The 25015-nt window shown below is 43.0% G+C and overlaps 1 protein-coding gene across 1 annotated transcript; it reads left to right on the top strand.

Annotated features, from left to right (window-relative positions):
• The first annotated feature begins 605 nt into the window (after nucleotides 1-605).
• On the top strand, nucleotides 606-20152 carry RHOV (ras homolog family member V). The gene is made up of 3 exons (XM_056851030.1): nucleotides 606-845; nucleotides 18576-18634; nucleotides 19674-20152. The coding sequence occupies exons 1-3, from the start codon at nucleotides 647-649 to the stop codon at nucleotides 20112-20114; spliced, it is 699 nt and encodes a 232-aa protein (XP_056707008.1). The 5' UTR covers nucleotides 606-646; the 3' UTR covers nucleotides 20115-20152.
• Nucleotides 20153-25015: the final 4863 nt, after the last annotated feature.

The following is a 25015-nucleotide window of genomic DNA, read 5'->3' as shown; positions in this document are numbered from 1 at the left end:
TACTGGATTTCTGTTTAATTTGATTGTGAATGATCAGTAGCTTCTCCTCCAAGGTGGTCGGTCCCCTTCAGTTGGCAAGACATTGCACAAAAATTTGCATGGTTTGTGTTTGCTATGCTGCTATACAAGGTCAGAAGGCAAGGAACTTCAGCCCAGCTGAAGTTGGGTCAGTACTGCAGTATCTGCAGTATCTCTGAGTCAGTACTGCAGTATCTTCCCAGAAGGACAAGGAAAAGTTTTAAGAGGACTAGGAGTTTGAGTTTGCTCAAGCACACATGGAATAGAATCATGTTACGAGGAAAGGAGGTGGAACCATGCAAATCAGGTTTTCTTTTCCTTTTAAACCATTACAGGTCTGGGAAGTTAAATGCAAAGTGAAGTGGGTGGAACTCACGCCCAGGATACAAACCTTGCTATTGCAGTTCTCTCTCTCCCTCCTTCTCTGGGATATCTGAAGAGATGCAGTTCCAGCGAAAGAGAAACTGCATCTGTGGAGGAACATAGTGACTAACCCACATTTTGCTCTCCTGAGTAGCATCCTGAAGGGTTTTTTGTTGTTGTTTAAAAAGCAGCAACATTTTTGTTTACATTGACTCTTCTTAAAAAGAGGGGCACGAAGTGTGTCCCCTTTCCTGCTTTACAAGCCATGCCTCCACAGGAGCTACTGGATTACTCACCCACTTTACGAAGAAGATGCAGCACCCCCAGAGGCAGTGGCTCAGAGCTGGGCATCAAATGTGTCCTCATAGGGGATGGGGCTGTGGGCAAAACCAGCCTGATCGTTAGCTACACGACAAATGGATACCCAGACCAGTATCAGCCGACTGCCCTGGATACCTTCTCAGGTAAGCACAAATTAATCTTTTTCAAATGGGGGTGGGCAATGGAGGGAGGGGGACTGATACAATTCCCCACCACCACTTATTGTCTGATATGGGCACAAATTATATGATCCCCACTAATGAAAACAGAGAGGATTCTCTGCTTTGTTTTATGGTACTTCCCTCATTTTAAAAGCTAAACTCCAAAAGATCACAGTCTTGTGGAACGAAGTGTATGACAAGCTATCAGATCCTATACATGTTAACTTGGATATAAGTTCCACTTATTTTGGTGGGAAATTCCAAAGTAAATAGGCAAACCTGGGGTTGCCAATATCTTTTTTCTGGCAAGGCTTCTATATCTTCTACAAATTTCACAGCCAGTCAGTAACAGGGATTTTTTTACTGATTTTTTTCCTTTCCTGAAACTGTTAAAGGCACAGGAGCACATGCAGGAAAAAAAGATGGCAAGCCTATACAATTCTGGAGCTTACGTGCAATTTCAAGCTTCTGGCAAGCTGAAATAAGAGGGACTCCTCCTACAAGCATTCTGGGCCCTCTGTCATGTAACCAAGCAGTGGGTCCCAGAGGCTTTGAAGGAAGGGAGAACACAGTTAAATGGAATAAGAAAAGGTTTAACTAGTAAAGCAGAAGGGGCTTTTGGATATCAAAAGCAATATTAATCTTGTGGACTCCTTTGTTTTGTTTTTGTTTTTAGGGGAAGCAATGTAACCTTATCCCTTGTGAGTTTACTAAACACAGTACTAAAAGTGTTAGCCATTGTGTGTACCTATCTTAGTTGCAGTGTTCCACAACTGTGATACTGAAGAAGTGCCCATAGGCATGAGAAGTAGTGAAAAAGGACCTCTGTAAAGTAGACCATCTTGAAGCCTGACAAGGAGGCTGCAATGAGAAACAGGTTTAGCCTTTTCACTGAAACCTGGATGACAACACTCTCTCTTAGCTAACTGTGCAGCACATCCAGTACTGTCCAACCGGTTTTTTAGCTGTTGGATTTTTATTGGGTGAGTAAAACTCAAGATCATACTACAATTGAACCACATGGTCCAACTAGAAGGAGAAAGGAGACAGTTGTGTGATGATATTAGGATGAAGCTCCAATAGGGGTTGGGACCTGATTTATCTGGGGTTTAGCCAAACTCATTGCTGATACATGACAGGATTCTAAACTAGAAATGCATAAGGGAATACTTTTAAGGAACTCTTCTCCCCCCCCCCCCCCAAAAAAAGGCACACATATGGAAGGACCGATTAACTATCCTGACTAGCTCTTCAGGGGGTTACCGCACTTTGTATTCCCAGTGATGTATTAAGATATTGTCGAAGGCTTTCACGGTCAGAGTTCATTGGTTCTTGTGGGTTATCCGGGCTGTGTAACTGTGGTCTTGGTATTTTCTTTCCTGACGTTTCGCCAGCAGCTGTGGCAGGCATCTTCAGAGGAGTACAGTGTTACTCCTCTGAAGATGCCTGCCACAGCTGCTGGCGAAATGTCAGGAAAGAAAATACCAAGACCACGGTCACACAGCCCGGATAACCCACAAGAACCAATGATGTATTAAGAGTTTGAAAATGTTATAAAGAATACTGTTCGCACTTTGTTTGGCCCCTTTAGCTGTGAAGTTGTCTTCCAACCATTTATTAGCCGTGGTATCCAAAAACCCTTTTAAAGCGATGATGTTTTTTATAACATTTTCAAACTCTTAATACATCGCTGGGAATACAAAGTGCGGTAACCGTGAGTGTTAACTGCTGATCTCCAGCCCTGTTGTTGGACTGCTGGGGATAATAATAATGGTGGTAATTGTGGTATCGTTGTTATAGCTGCTTGACCTGGGTCCAAATTCCAACGAGCTTGCTGAGTGACCTTGAGCTAATTATTCACTTTAACCTAAACTACCTCAGAGGTGTGTTGTGAGGATAAAATGGAAGAGGAGAGAACTTTCTATGCTACTTTGAGTTCCCTGCAGGAAAGACAGGGGAAATATGATAGAGGGATTTAGTCCCTATACTTGTGACTGTCTAGGACACATGGATAAGGTTGCTTGGTCACAACCTATCTTGCACTGCAAGAACAGTAAGGCTACTAAATAAACAGAATTTTGTCTAGGTGGTTTCCTGGCAACCCAAAGCTGAATCAGTGAGTGTATCAGACAAACTCAAAACACTTCATCTTGCCTTTAGCAGCAGAGTTTCTGTACTATAGCATGGTGTAGTGGTTAAGGTGTTGGACTAGGATCTGGGAAACCCAGGTTTGAATTCCCGCTCTGCCATGGAAGCTTGCTGGGTGACCTTGGGCCGGTCACACACTCTCAGCCTCGACCCTGGCAAGTATTTGGATGGGAGACCTCCGAGGGATACAAGCAGCGCCGGATTTACGTATAAGCTAAACAAGCTATAGCTTAGGGCCCCACTCTCTTGGGGCCCCCAAAAAAATTTAAAGGAAAAAAAACCTGGATGTACATTTCCAAAATATAAGATAAAAAACAAATAAAATAAAACCTACATATAGCAACAGTGTTTTGTATTGTGTAGGCTCCTATGATGTAAGTAATGGGCCCCGCCTGCTAGCCTGCTCCCTAAAATATCACTGGTTTGCTCATTTCTATATATAGGGTGCCTACATTCTGCATGTTTTAGGGGTCCATAAATTACCATATAGCATATATTCAACACAAAAAACAGTGACAATTTGTTGTTGACAAAGGACAGCTGGACATATAAAGGGCCCCATTACCTTCAATAGCTTGGGACCTCATCAAACCTAAATCCGGCCCTGGATACAAGGAGCATGACATGGAGGAATGCAATGGCAAACCACCTCTGAATGTCACTTGCCTTGAAAACCCTACGGGGTCGCCATAAGTCAGCTGTGACTTGATGGCACAATAATATAGATAGATAGATAGATAGATAGATAGATAGATAGATAGATATATCGCCTGCCTCTGTGTAATGATCCTGGGTTTCCTTGATGGCCATCCATCCAAACAGTAACCAGGGCTGACCCTGCTTAGCTTCCAAGAGCTCTGGAGATCAAGCTAGCCTGGGCTATCCAGGTCAGGGTTTTAGAAATGGCACAGAGCTCATTTGTAAAGGTACCGGTAGTTTGTGTTGACACACCTTTGTTGTACTGGCTTTTATAAATGTTTCAATCTTGAGGGTTATATTAAGTCTCCAGATGAGTCAGAATTCTCTCTCTGACTTGGTTGGTCACACAATGGAGATTGACCCTCAGTACAATTTCTTCTTGCTTTTCAAAGCCTATCAGTCAAAAGTTCCCACCTTGGAAAGTTTCTGTTAGTAGTCTGATTGTTTGCCTTGGAAGGGAGAAAAGGAACAGCTGAGAAATAGGTGTGGTTAGCATTGCCTATGAATTACCTAAAGCAAAGAGATTACTGGGGGGTGTCTTGCAGTTACCTGCTAGAGGTGATACTGAGGGCTTGGGGGAAGTTGTGGAGATCTTTGTGATTTATATCTCTCATAGTGAAACTTTTATTCCAAAACCCCGCAGTCAGAAAACTGAAACAATGACCAGCGGTGTACCTCACCTTCATGATTCTTGAACTAGGATTTTCCATAAGTGCTTGGTTTAACCAATTTGACTTTAAGGTGTCCCGCTATTATTTGGCTTAATTTTCTGTCATACCAATATGACTATTGTTTTAGAAAAGTTGCAGTCTTATGCATATTTGGCAGTGGGCTGTGCTTAGTTTCATATTGTTCCATCTGATGCGGAACAGGCCAGCCATGGAAATAATCAAGAAATCTATTAGCATTGCTTTGGGTGGCAAACACCTTTTGGCTATTTTTTTTAATGGTGTCTCTATATTTTGGAAACACTGGTGCGTCATCCTGCAACTCCCATAATTGAGTTCCAGTTGGGATAGTTGGGTGGGGGTCAGCTGTGAGTGCAGCAGAGCATGTAAGGGTGAAGCATGGCAGCTGAGAGAAAGAGCTATGAATCACAAAGGGAATGTGAGCTATAAATTGGGAAGTCCCCAGCCTGAATCTCCCCCTTGCTGTGAAGTAGCTGTAGGCAAGCCACTCTCAGCCTAAGCCTACTTTCCATAAAGATCACACTGAGCCTTGGTGGGTTGTTTATTTATTGGTTACATCTAAAAATCTGCCTTAGTGCCACACAGTGGGACCCAAGGATTATAACTAAGTAATGTATGTGAAGCCTTTGGAATACTCTAAAGTGCTATATCAATGCTAATAGTTGTTACCACTGCAACAGAAAAAGAATCAGAAGGGATATCGCCTGAGTTGTAATTAGAGTATTTCTCCCAAGTGGAGGGGCGGGGAGAGAGGGAAAAATTCACATCAGCATGCAACTAACAACTGGCTTCTTTGAATTTTGAGAGAGATGGAAGGTTGGGCTGGTGCCTGCCTAGTGCTAGCTGTGCTGATGCCAAAAACCCTAGAGGGGGATAGCTGTGTTATTCTGCTGCAGCAAAAATAAATAGGAGTCAGTTGGCTAACAATAAATAAAATTGTTTTAGATGTAAGGTGCGACAAGACTCCTGCTTATTCTAGTGCCATTAGTCTAGGTTTCCTCTGAACCTTAAGTTTTGACTTGGGGTGCAAATAGACGGCATATAGGGTTGCCAATGCTGGGTTGGGAAATTCCTGGATATTTGGGGGTGGAGCCTGAAGAGGCCAGAGTTTGAGGAGGGAACTCTCCGTGGATGCAATGCCATAGAGTTCACCCTCCGAAACATCAATTTTCTGCATGATAATTGATCCTTGTATTGTGGGAAATAGTTGTAATTCTCTATCGGTAGCCATGTTAGTCTGTCAATAGCAGCAAAAAAGAGCAAGAGCCCAGCAGCACCTTAAAGACTAACAAAATTTCTGGCAGGGTATGAGCTTTTGTGAGCCACAGCTCACTTCTTCAGAAATAGCTAGAATGTGATTCCATCTATCCTTAAGTAGAGAAGAGTAAATTAGACACACAATGGCAACGTAAATGTCAAAAGCAAGTAAATGACATTAGCAGGCATGATTGGATTAGGTGTGATATGCAGAGGGGTAGTAGGCGTGGAGAAATTAGCATTGGTAATTAGACAGGGATCCCAGATCTCTCTAATTGTAATTCTGGGAGACCTCCATGCCACCACCTTGGGGTTGGCAACCTTACATATGTGGGATATGTGTACAGAACTCTTGCTGTGTGTTTGTTTGTTAAAGGTAAATTGCAGTTCTAGGGGAGGGGCTGATCTAGGGTTGCCAACTCTGGCTAGGGAAAATCCTGGAGATTTGAAGGTGGTGCCCTGGGAGGATGGAGTTTGGGGAGGAAGCCCAGTGAGGATGTAATGCCATAGAGTCTGCTCTTTGAAGTCGCCACTTTCTCCAGGGGATCTGATGTCTATAGCCTGGAGATAAAGCAACCCACCTGGAGATTGGCAACCCTATCATGGCCAGGCCAAGGTATGCAAGGAAGGGGAGTTATCCCTTCCCCAGTACCAGATACCTCCCTCCATGTGCTATTACTTGCACTTTAGGAGAAATATGCAGGCATTATACAGCTGCCTTTCCCAAGGGAGAAATGGGATAGAGGTCATGAAAAAGGCACTGGGGGGCGGGGGGGGGTTAAGCACTCACCCCCATGACCTAATCTGCTGTCTGGACCACCACCACCCTATCACCATGATCATTATTCACCTATTCTGAAAAAAAGCAGCTCTGTCTGTGGTTCTCATGTTTTCACATCTTGTTTGGCCCTAGTATTAATTTAGGCCTATGTACAAACATACGCACAACTAATTGGGAATAAAATGAATTCGAGAAGGGGGGCTGACTTTTAAGTAAATGTGTTTCTGACCATGCTGACAGCCCCTGGACATGGGCGTTGTCTTCTCTAGGAAAATGAATGGCATTTTCACTAGTGTGAACCTTTATGCAAACTGGCTGAGGCATGTTTGAAGCTGATGCATATGTTTTCTAAAAATCTGGAACATGTGATGTTTTGTTTATAGTCTAATGGTCCATTCTGTACTTGGATGCTATGAACAGTATTCTTTAAGTGCACTGGTGATTTGTGCGGGGGGGGGGTGGAATTCAAAAGCAAGAGTGAAGTAATAAATATTCAGAAACAACTTAAAATATCATGAAAGTTATGGGAAAGTTTTCAAGTTTTAGAGCCCCCAAGATTCCTTGCTATTAGAGCCAGTACAGAGTAGTAGAGTATTGGACTAGGATTTTGGAGACCCTGCCCCCCTAGAAGCTTGCTGTATGACGTTGGTCCAGTCACACACTCTCAGCCTAACCTACCTCATATGATTGTTATGAGAGGCGAACAAACTTCTTTTGGTCCCTACTGGAGAGAAAGGAGGGACATAAATAACATAAAGAAAGAGAAAATAATACTTTGTGTGATAGTTTAGCTGGTTCTAATAAAGATATTGCCTCACCATGATGTTTAAGAAGCATTTTGTCACCTCAGAAACAGACACAGGACATTTATCGTCATGAAGGCTGTGGTGATTCTCCTATTGGACAACAGGGCATAGCTAACATTTGGGGAATCAGATCAGTAGGGTTGCCAACCTCCAGGTACTAGCTGGAGATCTCCAGCTATTACAATTAATCTCCAGCCGATAGAGATCAGTTCCCCTGGAGAAAATGGCCGCTTTGGCAATTGGACTCTATGACATGGAAGTCCCTCCCCTCCCTAAACCCCACCCTCCTCAGGCTCTGCCTCAAAAAACTCCCGCTGATGGTGAAGAGGGACCTGGCAACCCTACACATCAGGCAAGCCTTACCCTAGTTAGTAACCATTATGTATCTACAAATTGGTTTCCAAGAGAGGGTAGCCCTGGCTGAATGAGTCCTTCTGCGCAACACAGTTTGTTAATGCCTGTTGCTATGGTCATGGCAAGCCTTTTCTAAAGGAGTTTGCTTATTTTTAATGCCGCTCCAAGGACTTGGGCCTGGAAACAAGATATCTTTATCCTGTTTTTTCCATCTCACAACAGCAGCTTGAAAAGATAGTGACTTATTTAAGGCCACCCCTTGAGTTATCATAGCTAAGCAGTGACTTGAACCTTGATTCTGTATCCACACACAGTGCTACTAACTACTCCACAATGGCTCCCGCAATCAGGACTCCCTTTAAATAAGTCATAAAAGGCTTACCATTAGTTTTGTCTGCCAGGCCCTATTGTAAGAACTCTTTCTCTTCTCACGTGAGCAGGCGAAACTTAACCAGCAAACGAAACTTAGTTAACTTTATACTCTCTCTGGGGGTTGACTTAAGGCTGTTTTTTATAATAGCCGTGCTATGGTTCAAGAAAGGGCCTTTTGATGGTCAGTTCAGTTGTCTTTTTCTTTTAAGTTTTTAGTGTGGGCACATTTTGCTCAATAAGAATGTACAAAACGTTTGTGTCTCGCTTATTATTCACTGTCTACAGAATTTTCCTCAAGGTTGTGCTTTTGTTGCAATATCCCACTTATCCAATATGCTTTTAATGCTGGGAACATATGACACAACTAGGGTTGCCAGCTCCAGGTTGGGAAATACCTGGAGATTTTTGGGGCGGAGCCTGAGGAGGGCGGGGTTTGGGGAGGGGAGGGACTTCAGTGCCATAGAAGTCCAATTGCCAAAGCAATTTTCTCCAGGTGAAATTATCTCTATCGGCTGGAGATCAGTTGTAATAGCGGGAGGTCCCCAGCTAGTACCTGGATGTTGGCAACCCTAGATACAACAGCCCTTGCACAGACAGTGCCATTCTTTACTCGTGAGAGTTGTTGAGTATACCGTGTAGGAAAATACAAACAGCTGAATTTTTTTGGTGGTGGTGGTTGGGGAGATATCAGAGAATGGGTTTTTGTCTCACTGTTGAGCTTAAATGATCTGGTGAAAATACAGATTCAGGCTTTCTAGATCTCATAACTGCCAGTGGAATAGCAGGTCACAAGTGACCTTGTAGAAGTGAATATTCGGGTGTTCAAGACAGCAAAGCAATGTCACTCCCATTGTATACGCAGAGATCAGAGTTACCGATGCATGTTACCGCAAGCTTATTTCTGTGTTTGGGGTCAGTGATATGCGTAAATATTGACCTTCACCCACCAAACTATCTTGTTTAACTTGCTTTTCTGTTACGCTGAAACTCTTTGCATCCCTTTAAGGGAGAGGCCAATTGAAGGTTTAGGTTAGAGAAACCTACAGAACACTAGCTATGGGGGAGGAAAAAACCAATTTCCTCATACCAGTGCACTGTGCCTGAATCCTGACTGGGTTGGCCAAAGGCATGCAGGTCCCTGAAAACAGGGCACCTTTTTCACACCATCACTTCTCTCCCGTTCTCTCTCTTTCCATAATTCATGATTTGACCGGTATTGTGTGTTAAGTGCCGTCAAGTCGCTTCCGACTCATGGCGACCCTATGAATGAAAGTCCTCCAAAATGTCCTATCTTTGACAGCTTTGTTCAGATTTTGCAAATTGAAGGCTGTGGCTTCCTTTATTGAGTCAATCCATCTCTTGTTGGGTCTTCCTCTTTTCCTGCTGCCCTCAACTTTTCCTAGCATGACTGTCTTTTCCAGTGACTCTTGTCGTCTCATGACATGACCAAAATACGACAGCCTCAGTTTAGTCATTTTAGCTCCTAGGGTCAGTTCAGGCTTGATTTGATCTATAACCCACTGATTTGTTTTTTTGGCAGTCCACGGAATCCGTAACACTCTCCTCCAACACCATATTTCAAAGGAATCTATTTTCTTCGTATCAGCTTTCTTCACTGTCCAGCTTTCACACCCATACATAGTAATAGGGAATACGATGGCATGAATTAATCTAGTCTTGGTGGCCAGTGACACATCCTTACACTTCAAAATATTTTTTAGCTCCTTCATGGCTGCCCATCCCAGTCTCAATCTCCTTCTGATTTCTTGGCTGCAGTCTCCCTTTTGGTTGATGGTGGAGCCAAGGAATAGAAAGTCTTGAACAATTTCAATTTCCTCATTGTCAACCTTAAAGTTGTGTAATTCTCCTGTAGTCATTACTTTTGTTTTCTTGATGTTCAGCTGTAGTCCTGCTTTGGCACTTTCTCTTTTAACTTTCAGCAGTATTGCTCCCCTCTTAACTTCTTTCCCTTTCCTCTTTTAACCAAATGTCATCCGGGTAAGGAGAGGGAAATAAGTGCATGAACCTATTAAGCAAGGTAAAGAGTTCCTTTCATCAGATGGAGGTCAGTAACTATTGAGGTCATACCAGAAAACCTGCAAGACACTCCCTGCAAGTGGGCAAATTTATGCCAGAAGTTTATTTATTTACCACTTTTTTATCCCACCCTTCCTCCAAGGAGCTCAGGTTAGTATACACCAGTTTCTCCTCCTTAATTTTACCCTCATGTCTCGTAACTTTCAATGCACTTTAGTGATCATTTGCAAATTTTGCCATTTCACACAGTAAAATCCAGTTGCAAAATTCATTGAAAGTGCATTATTACTAATAGGTGTGAAAGTGCCCTTATAAGTGACTGGTCCAAAATCACCCAGCAAGCTTCATGGCTAAATAGGGATTTGAACTTCTATCTCTCAATGCCATCACTACATCCCACTTGATCTCAAATATCCTTTTTGGTCAATGTACAGGCCAGTTGTGGTCATGACAGCATATATGAAAATATTCTGGGTCTGAGGGCAACAGGAATCTGCAAGGGTATTATCACATCAGTGAGATCTCATATCTAATGTGAACTGACCATCAGGTTGACAGCTTTAGGGTCTGTGGACTACTAGCAATCGTGCCTCAGCAGCAGTCCATCTGGGAAAAGGTCCAGGTGAACCTTACTGTCCAGCATCTTCAAGACTGAGAGAGGCTGTTCCTTCTTTTGGCCATGGAAATGGTATAACCAAGAAGATGTAGTTTATTTTTTGGTAAAGCTATCACTTCTAGAATGCTTTCCTTCCCAGTTGATGATCAGAAAATATTGGGAGGAATCAGCTCTCATTTTGAGTATGACATCACCATATAGGGAAGCAACACTGAGATGCAGGCTTGATGTTCAACACAATTTGCACCCGTTGTGATTCACATGTTGGTGTATTCTTTTTACTAAACATAAATTATATTTTTAATGGCAGATCTCTGTGCCTGCCAACTAGTTTCCATGTAGGGTTGTGAGGTACTTAGAAATAGGACACTGAGGGAAATGCCCAGTATCTTGAAGATCAAATCAGAATCTCAGCAACTCTTTTGAAAAGGAACAGGTTTCTCTTCTTTCTCTATGTTTAAGATGTGGTAACAGGCTCAACCGTCTCTTAACCACAAAGAAGCCGAGGCTTTCACATCTGCTGTTGTGGTTGCTGAAGAGGCATTGTGTTGTTTTTTTATTTCTCATTACTTCCTTTCTTCCTTCTACATTCACACAGATCAACTCTCCTATACAGAAAAAATTAAATCAGCTCTTCTTCTAACACAGTGGTGGGCTAACTTTTCAAGGAGGTCCAAAAATTGCAACAGCAGAGATGGTGGTGATTGGGTCCAGGACCCTAAAATTCAGTAAGAAAATCTCTATCATTGCTGTATCTTTCCCCATCTTTTGATCAGGGGGTGGGAGCCTTTAGTCCCATTTCATATCCCAATAGCTACTGGTTGTCCAAATTATTTAATTACCAGTAGGGTTGCCAACCTCCAGGTACTAGCTGGAGATTTCCTGCTATTACAACTGATCTCCAGTTGATAGAGATCAGTTCACCTGGAGAAAATGGCTTCTTTGGCAATTGGACTCTATGGCATTGAAGTCCCTCCCCTCTCCAAACCCCACCCTCCTCAGGATCCACCCCGAAAACCTCCCGCAGGTGGCAAAGAGGGACCTGGCGATCCTCATTACCAGCTAGTCACGAAAGTGGGGTGAGATACTTTTCTGCCAGGTTTGCTATGTAGAACTGTCCTACCATCCCACAAGATAAAAAAATAACAAACTTTTTTTTTGGGAGGGGCTGTGGCTCAGTGGCAGAACATGTACTTAGCATGCAGAAGGTCCCAGTTTCAGTCCCTGACATCTCTAGATCAGGTAATCTGAAACACCACTGCCTAAAACACTGGAGAGCTGCTCTCAGTCTGAGTAGACAATCTTGAGTTTGAGCACCAATCCTGAGTGTGATTCAGTGTAAGGAAGCTTCATATGTTCGTATGAACAATAGGATAACATAAAAACCAACAAATAGTAAATGACTTTTATCTATTGTGATTTTTTAAAACCACTGTTGCTCAAGAATCAATATGCTCTGGGCCTTTACTATTGCTACCCTTCATCTCTTCTCAGTTTTGTTAGGAAAACTTTTCCTTACTACTCACAGTTTTGAGTGTGCCCAGGAGCCTGTCTGGCCACTCAAGTGGCAACATTGGGATCCCAATATCTGACTTTGAATTCTTCCATTCCTAGAAGATATTTGCATTTTAAAAAAATTATAAATAATCAAGATCCTCTGACAATGTACTTAAATTACTATGGAATCTTGTGTGCGTTAAGTGCCATCAAGTTGCTTCCGACTCATGGCGACCCTATGAATCAGTCCTCCAAAATGTCCTATCTTTGACAGCCTTGCTCAGGTCTTGCAAATTGAGGGCTGTGGCTTCTTTTATTGAGTCCATCCAACTCTTGTTGGGTCTTCCTCTTTTCCTGCTACCCTCAACTTTTCCTAGCATGACTGTCTTTTCTAGTGACTCTTGCCTTACAGGGATCATACAGGGTAGTTAAAAGTATTTTACTGTGGGAGACACATGAATAGTTTCAGTTAATTTCTTTCTTTCTATATTCCCTTTTTCTAAAATGCCCTGGTTTTGAATCTTCCCTCAAGACTGTGTTCCTTTGGTTGAGTTTCTTAAAGTGCAATATTTTATACCTGTGAAAATTTAATCCCCTCCAAGTAGGGTTGCCAGGTCCCTCTTCTCCTCCGGCGGGAGGTTTTTTGGGCAGAGCCTGAGGAAGGCGGGGTTTGGGAAGAGGAGGGACTTCAATACCATAGTGTCCAATTGCCAAAGCGGCTATTTTCTTCAGGTGAACTGACTATCGGCTGGAGATCAGTTGTAATAGCAGGAGATCTCCAGCAAGTACCTGGAGGTTGGCAGCTCTACTTCCATGCCACCTCTGGCACTTTCCTGCATGGAGGGATGTGGCTGTGAATTTTTTCATGTGTATTTTAATGTGTGGCTATGTTTAGTGATGAAGATCCAAGTCTCATTCTCTCACTGTCTCTCCCATGCCTACAGAATGTTGTGGGAATATTTTACATTCATTTTTATTAGAGGCCATTCACTCTCATGGTACTACCCAGTGCTCGTCTACTAACCTTCAAGGCTGACTCTTCTTCCTGCTCTCTGCCTTTTCAGTAAATCCTTTTGATAGCGCACAGCATTTAACAAATTGATAAAAACTATCAAATTCCTAAATGGGAGTGCATATCTCGCCATATAGTTGGGGGGGGGGGATCACAATAAAACTGAAGGCCGAGCATCTCATCTGCACCATCTGTTAGATGTTGTTGGGATGTTGGTCTGTTGTCATGGAAAAGATACCAGAGATTTGTTGGTGTATCACACGAAGGCTGAAATATGATTGGGACACCCTTTGCCTAATTGTCTTGAAAGAGTCTGAAGAAACGAGGTTTCCTAGCAGTAAATACTTGCAAATTTTGAAGCCAGTTGTTTTGGCTCCTTTCACTCATCTGCTCATGGCGTAAAGCCTGAGAAAGGATTAACCCTGTCTCTAGAAAATAAAAGAACACATACATACCTTAGCTGAGTAAAGAGCACCGTGGGAATATCACTGGCTGGTGTTAAGTACTGGCTGTTGTCACCTTTTAGCACAGGAAGTCTGCTGTCCTCCATTACACACGCATGCTAATTTTGCATTTTGTTAAGATTTATCACCCAGCCTCTTCTCTTTCTGTGCCCTCTATTAGCTGTTCTCTGGCTCCCCAAATATCCAGGGATTTCCCAACCCAAAGTTGGAAACTCTAGCCCAGAGACATGTCCAAAACAGAAGTCTTCATTTAAATTTATACACTGCTCAGACACAAGGTGACTTTCACAACACTTTAAAGCTACATCCTACACTTGATGTTTGACCTCTTTGGTCAGTCATTTGCATATTTAGGCTTTTATCCTGTTTTTTGGTCCCATCCATCCCATAGCTTTCAGACCTTCCACTATCAGAACACTTTCCAGATTTGTCTTGTCTGACAAGAAACCCCTTGAGCATTTGCTCTGAAACACCCATGAACTGCAGAGGATTCTGAGGTAATACAGAATTTTCACCAGGCCTTTCTGGGACTCATCAAAACCCCACATTAACTGAACGTGTGCTTTACCTCAGGAACTGCATATGGGGGGTAACAACAGACAAGTGCCTTGGAGATGCTTTTCTGCTGTTGTTGATATTCTCAGTGAGGAGCTTTCAAGGAGCCTCAGCATTTACTAGAACATCATTTGAAAACCACCGCTCTGTCCCATCCCTCCATTATCCTTCTTAAGAAACATTTCATACATTTTTTTAAAGCAAAACATTCAGTCAAGTGTCCTTCTGCCTGTTCTTTTTCTTCCATTCATGAGAGCTTGTTCAGCCTCTGCTGCTTTATTTTCTCACCCAGATCCAACGTCTGTGCCCTTCAATAACAGCGACCCAAATCAGCTGACTTTGACAGGCAGCACAATCAGCTGTCAGCAATAGGAGAACAGCACTAGTTGCAGTTGTAATGTTTCAGTCTGGATGGTAGGACAGTCTCTGTTGCAGGGACATTGTGTTGCTGCAGGGCTATATAAATCATAAATAAAACCCAACTAGTCGATGTGTTTAGCAGGAACATACTGTGCAGCCATCTCTACCAGGATGCATGCAAAGACAGGTGAGGGTGCAGCTTGAAGTGCTATTACCCCTCTCACACACATTACTTTGCTGTTCTCCAGGTTTTGAGAAAAATGCTAAGATCATGCTGGCGGGGGGTAAGGCATGGGAAGGGGGCAAGGTTTTGCTTCCCTTGCCCATGTGTTATATTATTGTTTAAAAACAGCCCCCTCGCCTTGTTTAAAATGTGAATGGTTAGACTCATGTACTGATATAAGGTGTTTCCTGTGATACGGCTGCCAACCTCCAGGTGGTGGCTGGAGATCTCCTGGAATTACAACTGATCACCAGACTACACAGATCACTTATTTATTTTAAACATTTATTCCACTTCTGCAGAAAATGGCTGCTTTGGAAGGTGGACTACATAGCATTATACCCCACTGAGGACCCTCCCCTCCTTAAACACCACTCTCCCAGGCTCCACCCTCAAATCTCCAGGTATTTCCAAACCCAGAGCTGGCAACCCTACCCCAATCAAAAAATTGGTCATGAATTAAAATGCTGTCAAAAACCATAGCAGGTCAGAGATAGCAGAATAACTCTTAGCAAATGGAGCCACAGCCCTTCCTGAGCTGTTTTTACAGTAGTATGACTAGTAGTTTTGTGGTGGAGGAAAGTGCCATGAAGTCACAGCCAACTTATGGTGACCCCATAGTGTTTTCAAGGCAAGAGAGATGGTTTGTGATTGCCTGTATAGCAACCCTGGACTTACTTGGTGGTCTCCCATCCAAGTACTAACCAGGGCCAACCCTCCTTTCCACCACTACCATGACTGACAGAAGTGCTGTACACAGAAAGACGTCACTAAGGGACCCTGTTAGGTGACACAATTGTGTGACCCTTTTAATTGAAAAATACCACCCTCAGTTGAATTTGTGTCTCATATTTCCTGTTGCTCTCAGCCCAGAACTGTGAAAACCAAATATCCAAATGGTGAGCTCTCCTTCCCTGGAGGTTTTTAAGCAGAGGCTAGATGGCCATCTGTCAGCAATGCTGATTCTATGACCTTGGGCAGATCGTGAGAGAGAGGGCATCTTGGCCATCGTCTGGGCATGTAGTGATCACTGAGGGTGTGGGGGAGGAGGTAGTTGTGAATTTCCTGCATTGTGCAGGGGTAGGGTTGCCAACCTCCTGGTAATAGCTGGAGATCTGCTGCTATTATCACTGATCTCCAGCCGATAGAGATCAGTTCACCTGGAGAAAATGGCCACTTTGGCAATTGAACTTTATGGCATTGAAGTCCCTCCCTTCCCCAAACCCTGCCCTCCTCAGGCTCCACCCCAAAAACTTCCTCTGGCAACCCTATGCAGGGGATTGAACTAGATGGCCCTCGTGGTCCCTTCCAACTCTATGATTCTATGAATAATCATCAGTGTAGTGGTTAAGAGTGGTGGTCTCTAATCTGGAGAACCAGGTTTCATTCCCCACTCCTCCACATGAAGCCAGCTGGGTGACCTTGGGCTAGTTACAGTTCTCGTCGAGCTCTCTCAGCCTCACCTACCTCACAAGGTGTCTATTGTGGAGAGAGGAAGGGAAGGAGATTGTAAGCCGGTTTGATTCTCCTTAATAAGGTAGAGAAAATGGGCATATAAAAACCAACTCTTTTTTTTCTTCTTAACTCCTGTAAGAAAACTAGCTAACAAAGGAGAGGCATTTGTATTGCATCTGAAGCTGCTGGGTTGGTTTTTGCCGTGTCAAATGTTCCTTGCAATTATGGAAGTGTGTTGTGGCAAACATTGCACAAATAGTTTACCACTAGTGCAGTTTCACTGTTGACAGTAAACAACTATAGATATTTAGGTCAGAGATTCTATTACTTCATTTGTATAGCTACAAGGGAAGGGCCGGCCAGAGAGTAGCTGAACAAGTCTAAAAGGCCTGAAGGTGTGTGAAACCATTGATTTTGGACTCGGCACTTCCTGTATCAGAAACAGTATGGGGCATACACATTGCCATGTTTGATAGTTCACTAGGGTTGCCAACCTCCAGGTACTAGCTGGAGATCTCCTGCTATTACAACTGATCACTTTGCCTGGAGAAAATAGACGCTTTGGCAATTGGACTCTATGGCATTGAAGTCCCTCCCCTCCCTAAACCCTGCCATCCTCAGGCTCCGCCTAAGGTTGCCAACCTCCAGGTACTAGCCGGAGATCTCCTGCTATGACAACTGATCTCCAGCCGATAGAGATCAGTTCACCTGAAGAAAATGGCTGCTTTGGCAATTGAACTGTTGTAATGCCTGTAATCATTATTGTATGCTTATGTGTTCAGTTTGCATAATTGCTCTTCTGGAAAAGCTAGGCCTAAAGTATAAAAGCAGGTTTGGAATACTGTGTATTCATACCGCACACATGGAAGCTTTGGGAAGGCTGGCATCGGGGGGCCATGAATCAGCCAGCTCACGCTGTCTGTGTCTGATACAGGCTTTCACCAGTAAGCAGCGTATCTTCAGAATTACCTTTCTGTTGAGGAATGTGGTATCTAGTTACTTCCAAGATCACAAGACCTAGAGCTTGCCTAGAAACAACATCAGGCAAAATCTATAGGATAGTCTAATCAAAGTAAAGTATATCCCTAAAGTGTGATTGGGGCTTTTCTATGTCAATCTGCTTGTCAGCAGCCATGGGCCTGGCCCATGCGAATGCATAAATGATACTGACTTTCCTTTGTCTCTCTGGTGAGTACCCCGCATCTTAATTGTGGGCTATTTCACCCCAGCTCTGTTGTTTAGCTAAATAAAGAACTGATTGTAACCTCCTCCTAATTGTCTTTATTGGACTCTGTGAGACGATTAGGCATTTCACTGTATGGCATTGAAGTCCCTCCCCTCTCCAATCCCCACCCTCAGGCTCCACCCCAAAAACCTCCTGCCAGTTGCGAAGAGGGACCTGGCAACCCCATAGCTCACATAAACTGTGTGGTGTGTAGATGCAATATATACATACTGAGAAGCCATATTTGGTCCAGTTATAGGGTTGGATTCAGCCAGTTTTTCTGCTGCTGGTGAAAAGGGACCCCCATTAAACATCAAAACATGATATGCTGAGGTGCATGGGACCTGAATGCACAAAACCGGGTAGAGGGGAATTAGGCAACATTGTGTGAAAAGGCTGGCTGAATCCCACCTATGGCTTCCTTGTCATGTGTCAATACACAAACTGTGTGTGTGTGTACGTGTGCAAACACAGTTAAATGGGAAGTCATCCCTCAAGTCAAGGATTATGTTTTACTTTATTAATACTTTGCCTTTCTCCCTTATGGGGCCCCAGAGCTGTTTACATTGTTCTCCTCTCACCCAGTTTAAACTTACAACAACCCTGTGAGGTAGGTTAGGCTGAGACCGTGCGACTGGCCCAGTGAGCTTTTGTGGCTAGGGATCTGAACCTCTGTCTTCCAGATCCTAATGCAACCACTACATCAGACTGGCTCTCTAAATCTAAATGTTTGGAGGGTGTAGAACTCTGTATTATGTTGTTGGTAGGGTACAGCCTAACCAAACTTGAGCTTCCTCTGCTGTCAGTTCAGAAAATTAGCACAGCTGGGAAGTGGGATCAAGGAAGGCGCAGGCGTTTGTTTTCTATGTGGTAGAAGGATATATCTGACTGCATGGCTTGCAGTGGCCCCCAATTGTTTGCCTGTGGAGTACATGGGTGAACAGACTGGTTAAGGCTGCAGTTATTGGCACATGTGGCCTGTGAGAGTTTGGATGTGCTTTCTGTTCACAACAGACCTCCCCACTCCCTTCCCAGATGTGCTAATTTATGTTCCTTAATGCATTTACCAACTGTTTCCAGTTCTGGCTGGGAAAGGAGATGCTTATGAATGTAGATGGAGTGTATTGGTAAGCACTTACCCTCTTTCTCTCTCTGTTTGCAGTTCAGGTCCTGGTGGATGGAGCACCAGTTCGTATCCAGCTATGGGACACTGCAGGACAGGTGAGGCCCATGAGCCAAAGCAGCTTTTGTTGAGATAAGATGCCAGTAGTGATGTCAAAAATAATGAGAATCTGAAAATAATATGAGTGAAATGGCAACAGTTATATTAACTATAAAATAATGAATAGATTTTGTAGAGCTTATTTCAAACACTGAAAGTGCTTCAAATGCCTTATCTTGGTAATTATTGAACAGGCCTATACAGTAGGCTAATTTAATTATCCCCATGCTGCAGACGGGGTATGCTGAACTTCAGTGGAGAGCGGCCTGCCTAACATGTTTGTGTTTTTACTGAAATCTCTCCTTTAGTGGACTCAAAGCCTGCCATCCTCCCTCCTTTTCCCCATTGGCCTAACTGATGACTGAGCCTGTACCTGGCATGAGAGTGTATGAGGTGTGCGTGTTCCACTAAGAGTGGAGACTGAAGTTCATACATTCAACTGATTAGCCTGCTATGGAAGCAACCTTTCCACATTTTTGACAACACATTGGTTCAGGATCAGGGCAACCATTTCTTCTTCTGTTTAAGGAGAAGCTGGGCTTTCATAGGATTGACTTGCTGGCCTTTGTGTCAATCAAGAAGCCACACATACAGAGAACTAATTTTAGAGTCCAAAGAAACAAAACAAAGAAACAAAAAAGGGGGAAGCCTTAAAGCACCAAGCTAATTTTTAAACAGATTATCACAACAGGTATGGGGGGGGGGGGGTTGAGGGGAAAGATCCACCCCAAATGGGCATCTTGCCAGTTGATCCTTTGCCTGTTGTACTTCAGTCACCTTTCACTCTGAAGCCAGGTATGTGTGCCAGAGTAAAGACCAATAGATCCCCACAAAAAAGTGCCACACTGACTCCAGTTTGTACATACATCGATCTCCAGGCTTAGTTACCCTATTAGCTTGGGGAGATTTTCTGGGACAAAGGCGGAAAATTCCTGAGCTTTGTGGAAGAGACAAGGTCATTCTATCTATGCTAGCTATCATTATTCCTGTAGGCACCCTTCACAAACTGATCTCTGTACTTTTCTTTTTCCTCTGCAGGAAGATTTTGATTGCCTGCGCTCTCTCTGTTACCCTGACACCGATGTTTTCTTGGTCTGCTTCAGTGTTGTGAACCCCACATCCTTCCAAAACATTACAGAGAAATGGATCCCTGAGATAAGAACTCACAATCCTCAGACCCCAGTGGTGCTAGTGGGGACACAGGCTGACCTGCGGGATGATGTCAATGTGCTGATCAGTCTGGACCGCTACCGTGTAAAGCCTGTTCCTACAACTCAGGCGGAAGGACTGGCTGAGAAAATCCGGGCTGAGACATACATCGAGTGCTCTGCTCTGACTCAAAAGAACCTGAAGGAGGTTTTTGACACGGCCATTGTAAGTGCAGTGGAGCACAAAGCCCAGCAAGAAAAGAAAATGACAGCCAAGGGAATAAAAACTCTTTCCAAATGTCGCTGGAAGAAATTCTTCTGCTTTGTCTGAAGCTGGTTTGGCAATGCAAAGGCTTAAAAGCCAGTGCTGGACCTCATGACTGTCTCTTCCAGAGAGTGAAGTGACTCACTAATGGCTCCGGAGGAGGATTGTGATAAGCCAAGCTGACCCAGAGCCACAGATCTTTCTGGGATATGGTAGAACTTGCCTGTGGGGCAGGAAGTGGACTTGTGTTGCACCATGATATCCTATGGTCCATATGACCTTTAAGCACCTGGGATGCTGGATTTGTTATTCACAGGCAGCCAAGCTTATAATTTTTAGAAACACTAGGCAGCATAGCCAGTTTCTAGAACCTCCCAAAGAACATTATTAATCTCGGATATCAAGTCTGAGTTATAATCTTGAGAGTTTTGTTCTTGAGGCACAGTTAAGGATGGAGGGATTTTACCCAGGAGGCCACACTGAAAAATAATATGGCCTGCTCAACTGAAATGGAATGAGCCTTCTAAACATAGTATTGGGTGTTTTGTGCAAAGGGGTATCAGTTGTGTGGCTCACCCTTAGAAGGAGAAATCATGCCCTGATTAAATTGCATAGGAAGACCTCTCTGGATCCAAAAAACAGGCAGACTTTCAGACTTGAAGGTTCAAAAATGCATATAGGGCTGAAGCATCATTTGACCCCTGTGGGATGACTTATTGAAGTGGTCCCTGAGACTAGAAATGAGGAAAATGGGTCTCATGCTCCTAGCAAGAATTACGTGGGCAGGTTACAACAGAAATGTAGGTTGTCACTCTAAGAATTATATCTGGAAAAGTTCCATCCATTTTGATGAACCTTTTCCTTTGAACACACTCACCGGATCATCTGAAAAGTCAGTTCACGAGAACAGGAATTTTGAATGTCTGGATTCATGGATTCTTTCTCCTTAATAGTAAAGGCAATGTCACCTGTACACTTCAGACATTTTTGGTTACATACTGCACTGTGTCCCACATACTCGTGGTGTATATGAGAAGGCACGATAATACCTATTTTTAATAATGTCAGTAGATACCTTGCCAGCTACGGCTATGTGTAAGAGAAAGAGAGTGCCCTGCCAGTAGAGTTGCCAGATCTGGATTGGGAAATATCTGGAGATTTTGGGGGTGGAGCCTGAGGAGGGCTGACTTTGGTGAGAGGAGGGACCTTAGCAGGGTATAATGCAGCCATTGTCTCCAGGGGAAACTGATCTCTATTGTCTGGAGATCAGCTGAAATAGCAGGTGATCTCCAGGCCCCACCTGGAAGTTGGCAACCCTATGTGCCAGGTACTTACCTTTGGGATTCCTCCTACGTGATACTCCTTAGCATCTCTGTCCTGACCTGTAGTGCTTCTACTCCCTTCCCAGTTTGTTCATCTGGTCCTACCAGCTTAGGTACTAGGATGGGTATTATGCAACAGCAAGAACTAGATGAAGTTAAAATGTAATTCCTGAGAAAGCAATACAACCAAACCTCCAAAAACAGGCCAGAAAGGTCAAAAGTGCACCAGCCAAATACCAAAACACATACTGTGAGTGAACACCTGAAGTGCCACCTGCCCAAATTCTTACCAAGATCCTGTATCTCTACCCTTGGATTCAGTACATTTTAATATTAGGCACAGTTGTAAACAAAAACAGAGGGATCTACATGAAAAACTAGGCCATTTCAGGTGGTACATTTGGGAGGATCCAGTTGTGTGCTATCCATAATGCTCCTGATATACGTGGTCATCTTGTTTATTTTCAGATTTTGCACACACAAGATAAATACAACATTTTTCAGAGTATGGAGTCACGCATACTGAAGTTAGAAAATATGTACATTTCCACATTCAGAAAAAATGGTAATTCTGTGTATTGAGAGCATTACAGACAGGGCACACTCCTGGTTCATGTGCCCCCAAACTAACATTTGATTACAATGTAATGTTTGGTTCAGCCATGAAACCCAAGGAATGAACCTGGATCAAGCCACTGTCTCTCAGCCTAACCTACCTCAAAGGACTGTTGCAAGCAAACAAAGATAGCAGGGTGGATTACAATATATTCTCCTATCTTTGGAAAGGAAAAGAAAGGAACAAAAAATGTATCCTCAGGAACCTATAGAATTCTTTACAGTAGCAATATTTTAAAGACCTTTCTAAAAGTTGTAAAAATCAATTAAAGTTAGCATCTGACAGTGTCATGGGCCATTCCTTACGCAATGACCTATAAAGGTATCCACAGAATGGGAGAATATCTACTTCAAAGAAAAGACAGGCTACCACCTTTTGTGGAAAAAAAATATGCTATGGTGATGTAGTTAACTCCGTTCTGGTCCTTTAAATGTGAACATTTTACTTTTAAGAGAATCCTAGTGTGTTTGAAAGAAATCTAAAACAATTTCACCTGGGTTTGATTCATATGTTGTAAGGTGAGGCAGTAAAATAGGAAGTTAAGGGGGCGGATGGGGGTAAAAGGGAGAAGCATGTGACAGAACGAGGAAAGAGAAAAGGGAGACCATGTGATAGAGAACAGGAGGCCATGGGCCTTTTATGCAGGCTGTTTCCCTCACCGACACCCCTCTGATGATGGCAGGTCTTTGTTTGGATTACGCATGCTGTTTCCAACCGTCAGAGGTCGCCTCGCTCTCTCCCTGTGTTTCCCCATGTTTCAGAGACCTGTTTTACCTCAAATTTGAAAACGCGGGCAAAATGCAAGGAAACACGGGCAGAGCGAGGTGAACTCTGACGGTCAGAAATGGCATGTATAATCAAAACAAAGACACGAAGTCATTGGAGAGGTGACCGTGAGGGGAACAGCCATGCATATAAGGCCAGACTACAGTTTAAAGAAGCTGAAAGGAAGGCATGTAGAGAAAGAGAGGGAAAGAGAATTTAATGGAGTTTAGCTAACTTGTCTGGGAGTTTTGAGCACTAGGAAGCCCTTAATGACTTCATCTCTTAATTATTAGTCATACCTCACATTCAAATGAAGGAAGAAGCCCTGGGAGTGGGGGAATACAATCGTTATGGAAATAAGATTTGTTTTATGTGCTGTGGAAAAAGGGAGAGCTTACATTTCTTCCTGTGTCATGAAAATCCAGCCCTCTACATCTACAGGTGTACAATGAGAACCAGAAGTTTAAAATACTACACTTTCCCTTAGTGCCCATAGAGTTTTATGGTAGTCATCAGGCAGCCTCCAGCCACTGGCAGTGCCCACACATGAATTGAGGATGGAGAACTGCATCATTTTGTAAGGGCGTTTTGTTTTGTTCCGCTTTGTGCAAACTACAGGGAAAGAAACAATACTGTGTTGGTAAATAAACTACTTTGTGTGCAGGGTTATGTATCCTATGAATGTAAAATGATCTCTGTCAGAATACCTTGGAATTCAGATTGCCAACTCCTAGTTGGGAAATTCCTGGAAATTTGGGAGAGGAGCCTTGGGAGGGCAGAGTTTGGGAAGGGGAGGGATCTCAGTGAGGTGTAATGTCATACAGTGCATCCTCCAAATCAGACATTTTCTGGCTATAAGTTGTAATTCCAGCAGAGCTCCAGGCCCTACCTAAAAACTGGCAACACTACTTGGAATCCATTCAGTTACTTCAGAAAATGTATCTGAAGCTAGAACTTGAGCGGCTTTGCTTTTTTGTCTCCACAGGCATAGTTCTGTGCTGGGAAGCTTACCTGGGCTGCAGTGTATGAATTGTAGTTCTTGGAGCCTCTTCAGATGTGATATATTTAATGCAAATAGTGTTTGTGTGCAAGAAAAAAGCCTCCAGATCAGGCACAGATCACCACAAAATAATCATACACACATCCATTTGCCTCACAGACATGCGCTAGGGAAGCTGTGCCATGACTTCCCCACACATGCACACCTTATTTGGTTATCTTTATATCCTTTTTTAATACAGCAAGTGCTGTTCATGTGGGAAATTTGCCACGCTGAAGCATTCTTTACCATTCCTATTTCCCTAGGTATACATTACTGTATAGTTAGAATACTTTGCATGTTGGGTCTTTATGCATTTCCACTGTATTCAGAGAATGAGTCCTGGAATGAGGCTGATACATAAGCACAGCTTTGTCCCAGGGCTCAAATCTCAAAGGCAGGAGCCCACTGGGAACATCATGCTCCCCTTTTCCATAGTACTGAGGGATTCCTGGGTGTTGTCGATCCATGATGTTCTTTCCTGGGAAAGAAACAGTACTCAGTCATTGGTCTAAAGACTGTAATTGAACTCTTTGTACAATAAAGATGTTTTATTTGAGTCTGAATGCACTTTGTACATTATTTTTTTAGTGAGATGCACCACTTGCAGATGAAACAAATTTGTTCAAGAGGATATGAAAGCTCAGATAGACTATTAAGCATGACAGAAGTAACAAAAATTGAGGGACAAAATGACAGATAAATTTCAGGTATCTTTCCTGGTGAGCCCGGCTTCTACTCTAGGAAAGAGTAAGAAGTAATCAGTATCCAGTGTTAAAAACACTGTATCAAAACTCTCATGAAATTCAGTCTTATGATTTTGTTCTGTTTATGTTCTGCTAACCAGAAACCTTTGTTTAGAAACAAGTCTAGAACAAAGAAAATGTTTTATAGAATAATTTTTTCAGGTCTGAACCCCTAAAAATAGGGAGTGATTTAAATGACTTAATCAAAATTACAACTTTAAATATGTAAGAAATTAATTTTTTCAGTGTCCAATCTAAGCTTGTGCATATCAGAAACATTAACCTTAACACTCAGGTGTGACTGAATTATTAAAGTTATCAGTTTATAAAGATTGCTAAAAAAAATCAGCATCTGTGCCAGAGCTACCTTTTTTTTGAAGGGTGGCAAAAGTACAAAATGACACCCCCCTTATATACATAAGTTTTCTTTATATATAAATGTATATAAGCAACAACTCTTTTAAATGATACAATAAATT

This window comes from Euleptes europaea, chromosome 6 (genome assembly GCF_029931775.1).
Source record: "Euleptes europaea isolate rEulEur1 chromosome 6, rEulEur1.hap1, whole genome shotgun sequence".
NCBI classification, from domain to species: Eukaryota; Metazoa; Chordata; class Lepidosauria; order Squamata; family Sphaerodactylidae; genus Euleptes; species Euleptes europaea.
This window is presented reverse-complemented; position numbering and strand designations above follow the sequence as displayed.

What these genes read in the sequence shown, in the direction of transcription:
- RHOV (XM_056851030.1), top strand. Translation starts at nt 647, where the DNA reads ATGCCTCCACAGGAGCTACTGGATTACTCACCCACTTTACGAAGAAGA. An exon ending in TGCCCTGGATACCTTCTCAG is followed by an intron (nt 846 to 18,575) that starts GTAAGCACAAAT and finishes CTCTGTTTGCAG; the next exon opens with TTCAGGTCCTGGTGGATGGA. An exon ending in TATGGGACACTGCAGGACAG is followed by an intron (nt 18,635 to 19,673) that starts GTGAGGCCCATG and finishes TTTCCTCTGCAG; the next exon opens with GAAGATTTTGATTGCCTGCG.